Raw genomic sequence first — 10,368 nt, 5'->3', positions numbered from 1 at the left:
GATGGTGCAATACCCAGCAGCTACCCGGTTTAACTTAATGAGACGTCCACATCACTGCCTGGCTCCTGCCCACTCTACATTACCACATTATAATTTGATTTCTTATCTCTGAGGCAAAGACCTGGACAGCATGGAGATATATGACATGCTGTGCAATGTGCAATTTGAATCCAACTATTGCTGTGAACTGGCATTGCTGTACTCAACACTTTCACTGAAATGTTTCTTTCTCCCATAAGGGAAAAAGGCATTTTCTTCAGAATAGGGTCTGAAATGCTTTAAAAGACTTTCCCCAAAGCAAATGGTAATAGTAGGAGCTCAATATTTTGGAAAATGTTTCTCTTACGAATTGAATTCTCTTGGATCATTTCGCGAATTGAATGATTCGCGATTCGTGCTCAGATTCCTGATATGAAAAATTAATTCATGAAGATTCATTATTCAGACTGGGATTTCGTAGCACGGATCGCGAATCATTTGATCTAGATCAAAACTGAATCAACTAAGGAGCGGGTTCGTTATTTTAACAGTAGAAAACATCAAACCATCGAGGCAGTACAGTTAGAAAATCAAACAGAAACAAAACTATATACAAACACAAATCCATTTAAGAAAATTAACTGTGGTTTTACTATAGTAAAAGTGTAGTAACCATATTTTTTGTATAACCACAGCTTTACTACAAATACCATGGTTGTAACTGTGGTTAGGCCTAGTGTATGAAAACCACGGTTAATTTGTGGTTACCATTGTTTGATTGATAATAGTTTACACTACAGAGATTTAGATTTCCACTTATCTAGATCAAGAGAGATTTAGAGCCAGATTTTTGTTTATATATGCAAAAAATTTAGTTAGCAGGAAACAAATTAAGTTCTATTTTCCTGTATTCTCTTTTGAGTAGTCAAACAAACCAAAGAAAACATCCATAAAACATCCATAAAACAGAAAAGCCACTTACAAAATGAGATTAGATGAACATTAAATCTGACCTAAATGTATCTGTGTGAGTACAAAACAAGTGAATAAATCTTCCTCAGAAGAGTGACAAAAACAGCAACTCCCTTCCTTCTATGTCTGACTTATAGTTGTCCATAAGCTTTTTGTGAAATTTGGATTCGTATTCACACATCAGCTCATTAATCTCTTCATATTTAAGCAGAGAACTATAGTTTCCAAAGTTGGACGCCGCTTGTTTATTTTCAAGGGTGTAGAATTTAGTAGAGATGCTATGACATGTCCATACCGATATCCAGTGACTACTAAATTGTTCCTAGCAATAATTTTAATCAAATAATTAAATCTGTTCTCTGCTATCTCTGCCAAAATCAAATCTATGCTCGTTTTTAATGTGTACAATTATATGCATTATATATTTTAAATTGGTATCACACCTGTTGCTGCCAGAATAACAGTCCATTTTAAATGTTATGTGCTGTAATTTTATTTCTGTTGACATCACTGCATACTTTGTGCTTTGCTTTATTTTTGCAATTTTATTTGTATATTTTTATCTGTTTATCTTATCTTTAGAATATGAAAGACAGTACAGCGTTCGATAAGTAGGATCTCTGTTTGAAGTCCTTACAAATAAAAAAAGTGCGTTAAAAGTCCTGGAATTTAATTTTACAGTATCTGTATGAACCCTGTGTAGACAAACAGCTACATAGTCCTACTGCTAAGTTCATTGTCCGTCCATTTTCTTTAGCATCTGGTTTCAGTCTCTTTTCCTGTCTGGGGAGATGAGGTTTTATATGTACCCTTGATCATTACTTAAAAGACTGATCCATAAACCTCAAAAGTGTGAGCTGCATGAATCGATACATTTCTATTAATCACATTTAGAGTAGAGCTGGGCAGATGCAGTTCCTCTTCCCCCAAATTTCATTACTGTAACCAATATCATAGGAGGAGTTGTTATCAGGTTAGCAGAGCGAGTGCTGCTCTTTGGAGAAACCGGCTCATCTTTCCTTACGCAAGATGACTTGATGGAAGAAGGTTCCCAGAATAGAGATGATCATTTCAAAAGAATTGGTCTGTTAGTACTTTTTTTTAAAAATCATCAGATAAATTCAGTGTCACACTTTAATGTTGATATGAAATCAAAATTCATTATGCTTATTTTGTGGGATTTGTCTGAATAAATTATTTTTCATGGAAGTATGTCACATTTTACAGAAGAAAAACATTTCATATTTCATCACTGTTCAAAGAAAGACACATGCAAAACACTATGCAATTCATTTATTATCAGTGTTTCATTTTTATTGAAGCAAAGCTTAACAGATACTTGGTTTTGCATGTTTTTGAAGCTTTCTAGATTCACATATGTGACTCTGGTTCACAAAAACAGTCATAAGGGTCATTTTTTTTTTTCAAAATTGAGATTATACATCTTATGAAAGCTGAATAAATAAGCTTTTCATTGATGTATAGTTTGTTATTATTTGGCCGAGATACAACTATTTAAAAATCAGGAATCTGAGGGTGCAAAAAAATCAAATTATTGAGAAAATTGCCTTTAAAGTTCTTCAAATAATGTTCTTAACAATGTATATGACCAATCAAAAATTAAGTTTTGATATATTTACATTAGGAATTTTACAAAATATCTTCATGGAACATGATCTTTACTTAATTTCCTAATGATTTTTGCCATAAAAGAAAAATCAATAATTTTTACCCATACAATGTATTTTTGGCTATTGCTACAAATAAACCCCAGCGACTTAAAACTGGTTTTGTGGTCCAGGGTCACATACGACATGTTGTGCTGTTTTCTACATTTATTGTTCCTATGACAGGAAAATATCCAGTCCTTAATGTAAAAACATTCTACTGTGCTGTATAATTGGCATGGCATGCCTTCACTGGAGCGCAGGATGTTTTATAATGGCACGCCATCTGACAGGTCAGAGTGGGTGGAGCCATAGCTTGTAAGCGTGAGGTCTGTTGTGATTGGCTGACTGGGTTTCTTGGAGACCTGGTTAAAGAAATAGAAAAAGCTTTTGATTAACCTGTTTGAGAAATAGAATACAAAAATTCTGTCATTTAATGACTGCCATGTTGTTTTAAAATGGAATATATTTCAAATATCTCAATAGATGACCTTTAAGAGTCATATTTGAAACAGCTGTAAATAAAGCAGAAATTATTGGAGTACAATACAAGAAAATACTATGGAAACTTGTTTCTGCTACTGGATTGAAAAAAAGGTAACTGTGACTTTACCTCACAATTCAGACTTTTTGTGAGATAAATTCAGATTTGCAAGATATAATCTCAGAATTTTGACCTTTTTCCTCACAATTCTGTGGTTACATTTCACATTTCCGTATTTATATCTCACAATTCCGTGTACATCTCACAATTCCACGTTTACGTCTCACAATTCCGTGTGTACATCTCACAATTCTGTGTACATTTCACATTTCCGTGTATACGTCTCACAATTCCATGTGTACATAGCAGATCTCCTTGTTCACGTCTCACAATTCCATGTGTACATATCAGAATTCCATAAAGTTTATATCTCATAATTCTGACTTTTTCCCTTGCAATTCCGTGTTTACATCTCACAATTCCATGAAGTATATATCTCATAATTTTGACTGTTTTTCCTCACAATTCCGTTTACATCTCACAATTCCGTATTTACATCTCACAATTCTGTGTACATCTCACAATTCCATGTTTAAGTCTCACAATTCCATGTTTACGTCTCACAATTCCATGTTTGCATCTCACAATTCCGTGTTTACATCTCACAATTCCATAAAGTTTATATCTCATAATTCTGACTTTTTCCCTTACAATTCTGTGTTTACATCTCACAATTCCATGGAGTTTATATCTCATAATTCTGACTTTTTTTCCTCGCAATTCCGTTTACATCTCACAATTCCGTGTTTCTGTCCTACAATTCTGTATGTACATTTCACAATTCTGTGCTTACATCTCACAATTCCGTGAAGTTTATATCTCATAATTCTGACTTTTTTTCTTGCAATTCTGTGTTTACATCTCACAATTCCGTGTTTACATCTTACAATTCTGTGGAGATTATATCTCATAATTCTGACTTTTTTCTCGCAATTCCATGTTGACATTTTACAATTCCGTGCAGATTATATCTCATAATTATGACTTTTTTCTCGCAATTCCATGTTTACATTTTACAATTCCGTGCAGATTATATCTCATAATTCTGACTTATTTTTTAAAAAAATTAATTGTGACATTTTATCTAATGATTCAGAATTTTTTTCTCAGAATTGTGACACATAAACTCTGAAAAACTATTGTGAGATATACACTAAAGTCTGAATTGTGGGATAAAAATTTGCAGTTACCTTTTTTTGTTTTTTATTTTTTTTATCCCGTGATGGAAAAAAGCTTTCATAAAATATTACTTGGGTCTTTCTACTTTTTTTTTTTTTTTTTTTAAATACATGTTTTGTTTTGTTTTTTGGTGTAGGACAACATTTTTTCTGTGTAATCTTGACTTACATCATCAAACTTCTTTTCACTGAAGACTTCATTCTTATCGATAAATGTCAGCATGATCCAGTCACAGATGATTGAGCACTAGAAAACAGAAAATGAGACTCATATTAAGATTAAGCATTTGGACAAAATGAAGACAAGCTGTGTAAGCTGTCCGTAACTGCCTCTTTCTATCAGGGTTACTCCAAATCAAGCACTGTGAGTGAAACCTGAGAATCATTCCCATAATGCAATTTGTTAAAATGTTTATGTCTGCCATCAGTGTCATTAAGAATCATTATCCCACACTTTAACCCAAAATAACCATGTTTTTAATCTGCATTTAGCAAAAACGTACAATTCCTACTGACGTCATGGCCGTGACTGTGTTGATGATGGTTGGAATCAGACTGAATCTTCCTGCCTGAAAGGAAACAGAGAATGAATATAAGGCGTATGTTCAGTCAGCATGTCACTAATGTACTTCCTGTATGGTCTCACATGTCCATGAACAATGACATCCAGCCGAATCCCGTAGGCTTTTATGAGTGTCCTGTACTCCACACCATCCTTATGGTAATACTTTGCAAACCTGAAATGTATGGAAATAAATATTTTTATATTAAGTATAACTGATTGTGGAAATTCATGTAGACTGTAAGCCCCAGAGTTCATACCTGTAGTAATATCCTGAGCTGGGTAGGTTTTTTCTCATGTCCAGTCTTCTGAATGAATATGTTGGAATGCACTCTGACGGATCCACATCAAAATCACACTTCCAGTTAATGAACACGCCAATTATTCCACCCTAAACACATAAAGCATGACTTTCAAAATATATCTTAAAAGTGTCTAAATTCGGAGAAAAATAAACAATGATTTGTTGTTTGATATTCAGCCGTATACATGCCGTTCTGCAAAGTTCGCTGAATTTCTCTCGGGCCTGTGTTGCGATGAAGCCCAGACTGAACACTGGACAATACGGATTGGTTTCTGGGTGATACTGGCACCGTTGCAATTTCTTCGGCTTGTTTGGTTTGATGTTGCCTCTGCAGTTGAAACCATAAGCAATTTCACTTTCAGTCAAATGATTTTTAGGATCAATAGAAACAAACAAACGATGTTAATCTACTCTCCTGTCTCGTTTGTTTGTCGGACAAAAATGGCAGATTTAGTGTTATGATTGGTCAGATTGCCTGTCAGTCAAAGTCCCTGCGAAGGGTCAACTGTGTCCCAACTTTTAATTTGGGGTTAGTACAAGTTTTTTAAATTCTTTTACTCAGCAAGGCTGCATTAAACTGATCAAAAATGACAGTAACAATATTTATAATGTACCAAAACTTATCATACCTCAGAACTTTAAATTTTGGGAAATGGATGGCATTCTTTATGAACACTGTGAAATTAATAGCCTGTTCCAAAGCTGGTTCTCTGCGGGGACAAGAAAGACATTTTAGCGCATTTCTGTGTTTGATTTTTGACGGATCGATCAACGAAAGCACGATACCTGACAACAGCATATTCCTCAATGGGACACCAGGTTTTGATCTCACAGGTCTTGAATGTGTAGTTGTAGTACTGGATACACCGTCCTGTTCTTTGACCTGTTCATAAACAAGTATTCTGGCACTAACTTAAGTGATTTTGATATTCATACTTATATAGTAGGCCATCAAAAGTCTAAGGACACATTGAAAATTACTTTTTAATTAAATAATTCTAAGTAAAGTAAGATTAGATAAAAAAAAAAAACAATAATAAATAAATAAATAAATAAAGTCCTGGATTAGTGCTGGAGTAAAGCAAATTCTAATATTAAAGGGGTCATCGGATGCTAAGTTTACTTTTACATGTTGTTTGAACATTAATGTGTGTTGGCAGTGTATGCACAAATCTACCCTATAATGATAAAAATCCAGAGGCCTCTCCCATGATAGTTGATTGACATGAGCGTCGTCTTACTTCAGATCAGTTGTAACAGTCCAACCTTCATGTTTTGATGCCGGAGCAGGGATGTAAGTTAGACAATAATTGAGCGATTGAGGTGTTGTGTTGCTGGATCTACATATATCCGTCTATGTTCGCGCAAATCATTCGTGATCTAGCTTTACTTACAGCAGAAGTGTGTATAAGGGTTTTTTTATGAATCTTTGCGATCCCCTTTCCTAATAATGTGCTAGTTAACAAGTTTAGCAGCTAAATGCTGCTAAAGTAAACAGGCTCGTCACTCCACAGCGAGAAGAGAGGGGCGGGGCAAGCAGAGCTCATTTGCATTTAAAGCAGCCTCGACCAGAATGGGATGATTTCTGCAGGCCTTATTTTGGAAAGGTAAAAAGGGTGTTGTTTTACACAACCATTGAGAATTTTTAACTTAGACTTTTCATTAAGACCCTAAAGAATCATATCAGCTTGTGGAAAATAGGCATCCGATGACCCCTTTAATATTATGTATTTAATTAGTAGTTTAATATACAATAAATTACAATACAAGTTTATTTATATAGCACATTTAAAAACACCCAGTGTTGTCCAAAGTGCTTTACAAAAGCTAAAAATACAATGAAAAAAAAAGCATTTAAATGGTAGAGGAACCATATAAATATTATATAAATAAAACCTAAGGAATAAGATAAACTACAGGAGAAAACTTAAATCAAAAGATATTATTATTATTAAATAAAAAGATATTAATATTAAACTAGTGCTCTCAGACATATGTATGTATGTATGCATTATAAAAGTAAACCTCACCATGTCCATCAAAGTCAATTTCCCCTTGAGTGCAGTCAGAATCTTTTGTGCAGTTTGCATTGGCAACACTGTAATGCTAAAAAAACCAAAGAAGAAAAATTATTCTACAAATGCTGTTTGACCAATAATTTCAACCAAAACGTGAATACTTTGTATTTATATGCAGCTGTGGATGTGCTTTGCACTCACCTCAGCACACGTGCCCTGCGTCTGATCGTGTGTCACTTCTCTTCTAAGAATTGTACTGATCACATCACCTCCCTGCATGTTTAGAAATCCAGGTGATTTTACAATCAATTAATTGTAGTTGACTACAAAAGCAGTCATAAGGGTCAATTTTTTGAAAATCATCTGAAAGCTGAATAAATAAGCTTCCACTGATGTATGGTTTGTTATATTAGGACAATATTTGGCTGAGATACAAATATTTTAAAATCTGGAATCTGATGGTGCAAAAAAAAAAAATCAAAATATGGAGAAAATCACCTTTAAAGTTGTCCAAATGAAGTTCTTAGCAATGCATATTACTCATCAATAATTAAATTTCAATATATTTACGTTAGGAAATTTACAAAATATCTTAATGATCTTTACTTAATATCCTATTGATTATTGGCATAAAAGAAAAATTGATCATTTTGACCCATACAATGTACTGTTGGCTATTGCTACAAATATACCTATGGTTGGTTTCGTGCTCCAGGGCCAAATTTGATTTAATCACTTTACAACGCCTGGAGTAATAAAAGATATTTGGTCTGCCCTGGAAACTTTTCTGAGTAAAATAAGTATGATGTAATTTTCTATGATGTGATTTTCTATACAGTTCATTGCTTTTCTGGCTTCTCACCTCAGATGGTCTGACGTATTCTGTTGTGTCCTGAACGCTGTCTCCCAGCATGGCCACACCTCTCATTTCAGTGTACACTGAGCTCTCTGGACGCGTCTCAGTCTCCTGATATGCTTTCTGACTGATAAATACATACCTGCACATATCAAACATGACATAAGCATGCATGCATTATCTGTACACATCTAAAGCTTGAAAAACAAAACACACCTTTATAAGTGTAAATAATGGAGGAAATTCTGTAAATATTAATAAAAAGAACATTAGAACAAACATATTTAAAAATATGAAAGAAAAAACTTGCCTAAATCAGACACAGCTTTTTTGGAGTTTAAGTTTTATGGTTAAATTTGACATTCCATCTATATTAAGATACATAAATTTTATGAATTTTTTGAAGCTGTGCTCCACAACAAAAAGATGAAAAAAACCCTGCTCCTTTGTTCTTTGTATGCAAAATCCTTACTTTTTTATTTATAGTACAATTAATCACCCAGAGACCATGAAATGATCAAGTTTTGCATTTCAGTCTTCTCAGAGACAAATACGATTAACATGACAATCATCACCAATTAAAAGTATACATTTTGTGATTGATAAAAAGCAAGTTTTAGTGCAAAAATAACAGCATACAGACAGTGGAAAGCAGATTCTTACCAAATGAAATATGTGATAACCAGGAACTGTACGGCTCTGTAAATGACTCCGAGTTTTTTGTCCTTCACCACCATTACTTTTGGAGTTTCATAGTCCCAGAAACCCAGGAAAAAGTCTTTGAGGAACTCCAGACAACCCATTTTTATAAAAAATCCTTGTATGTTCCTGCAAAATGAACGTCCTAATCTTCACCACTGAACTGATGCTGTATAGTAACACCCACTTGTGTACTACAGCCTCTCTGTCTCTCTCTCCCTCTCTGTCTCCATCTCTCACTCTCTCTCTCCAGAAATTGCACTCTCTTTTCATTTTTTCCCGATTGTTCTATATCATATTGTTTATGACGTGAGTAATTAATAGTCTTGCCCATTTTCTCTGTATGCAGTTAGAAAAACATTTATTTTATATTTATAGCAACTGATGATGATATACTATGTATTTATATTGCAAAGCAATAAGGCATATTTATAAATTACATGTAGCTATGATAGATAGATAGATAGATAGATATATACCAGTGTAACAAACTCTAGTTTAACCATGGTATTATTTATAGTAAAACTGTTGTTATACAAATGGTTGTCAATACGCAAAAAACAAAAACAAAAACAAAAAAAAAAAAAAAAAAAAAACATGGTTACTACAATTCTACTATAATAAAACCATGCTTAATTTTCGTAAGGGAGATAGATAGATAGATAGATAGATAGATAGATAGATAGATAGATAGATAGATAGATAGATAGACAGATACAGTCATGTGAAAAAGTTAGGACACCCTAATGAATTCCATGGTTTTACGTATCAGGACATCATTAAAAAAACTGGTCCTTGGCTGGTCTTAAAATGTTGAAAATAAAACCTCAGATGAACAACAACACATGACAAATTACACCCTGTCATTATTTACTGAACCAAAATTTGTGTGACAAAGTTAGGACGCCCTTACTGTTAACATTGGAATTAAGAGGGTAAATAACTGTCAAGCACTGCTAATCAAATACTTTTGATTAACTGATCATCAGCAAGTCTGAGCGCCTCTATAAAAGCATAAGCTTTGGCAGTTTGCTGGTTTGGAGCCTTCAGGTGTGTGTTAACACAATGCCAAGAAGGAAAGACATCAGCAATCATCTTAGAGAAGCAATTGTTGCTGCCATCAATCTGTGAAGAGTAATACGGCCATTTCCAAACAATTTGAAGTTTATTCACAAGTGGAAGACATTTAAAACAGACACCTCTCCTTCCAGGAGTGGACGTCCCAGAAAATTCACCCCAAGATCAGACCGTGTAAAGTTCAGAGAAAATGGCAGAGAATCCAAGAACTACACCTCAGACTCTACAGGCCTCAGTTAACATGTTAAATGATAAAGTTCATGACAATACCATTAGAAAAATATGGGACAAAATGGCATGTTTGGAAGGCTTGGCAGAAGAATGCATCTTCTATCTAAAAAAAAAAAAAACATTGCTGCACAGTTTAGGTCTGCAAATTTGCATCTGAACAAAACACAAGTCTTCTAGAATAATGTCCTTTGAACAGACGAGACCAATGTGGAGATGTTTGGCCATAATGCACAGCGCCAAGTTTGGTGAAAACCTAAAGAGCATGTCAACACAAGCACCTC

The 10,368-nt window shown here is 34.1% G+C and overlaps 1 protein-coding gene across 1 annotated transcript; it reads right to left on the bottom strand.

Moving 5' to 3' along the window:
• Positions 1-2,295: 2,295 nt before the first annotated feature.
• On the bottom strand, positions 2,296-9,077 carry p2rx2 (purinergic receptor P2X, ligand-gated ion channel, 2). Its single transcript, XM_051110617.1, has 12 exons — positions 8,744-9,077; positions 8,087-8,222; positions 7,426-7,497; positions 7,237-7,312; positions 5,993-6,089; positions 5,836-5,916; positions 5,396-5,534; positions 5,163-5,293; positions 4,987-5,077; positions 4,844-4,909; positions 4,510-4,587; positions 2,296-2,983 (listed from the first exon to the last, which is right to left on the bottom strand). The coding sequence occupies exons 1-12, from the start codon at positions 8,881-8,883 to the stop codon at positions 2,888-2,890; spliced, it is 1,203 nt and encodes a 400-aa protein (XP_050966574.1). The 5' UTR covers positions 8,884-9,077; the 3' UTR covers positions 2,296-2,887.
• Positions 9,078-10,368: the final 1,291 nt, after the last annotated feature.

The sequence above is a fragment of the Labeo rohita genome, chromosome 5 (genome assembly GCF_022985175.1).
Source record: "Labeo rohita strain BAU-BD-2019 chromosome 5, IGBB_LRoh.1.0, whole genome shotgun sequence".
Taxonomy (NCBI): domain Eukaryota; kingdom Metazoa; phylum Chordata; class Actinopteri; order Cypriniformes; family Cyprinidae; genus Labeo; species Labeo rohita.
Note: the sequence above shows the minus strand (reverse complement) of the source record. Positions and strands in the feature narration are given on the sequence as shown.

Excerpts from the sequence above, each read along its gene's own strand:
- p2rx2 (XM_051110617.1), bottom strand. The coding sequence starts at position 8,883 with ATGGGTTGTCTGGAGTTCCTCAAAGACTTTTTCCTGGGTTTCTGGGAC. Across the intron at positions 5,535-5,835 it reads CCAAAATTTAAAGTTCTGAG|AGGCAACATCAAACCAAACA; the intron begins GTATGATAAGTT and ends TTTCAACTGCAG. Across the intron at positions 4,588-4,843 it reads CCATGACGTCAGTAGGAATT|TGCTCAATCATCTGTGACTG; the intron begins GTACGTTTTTGC and ends TCTGTTTTCTAG.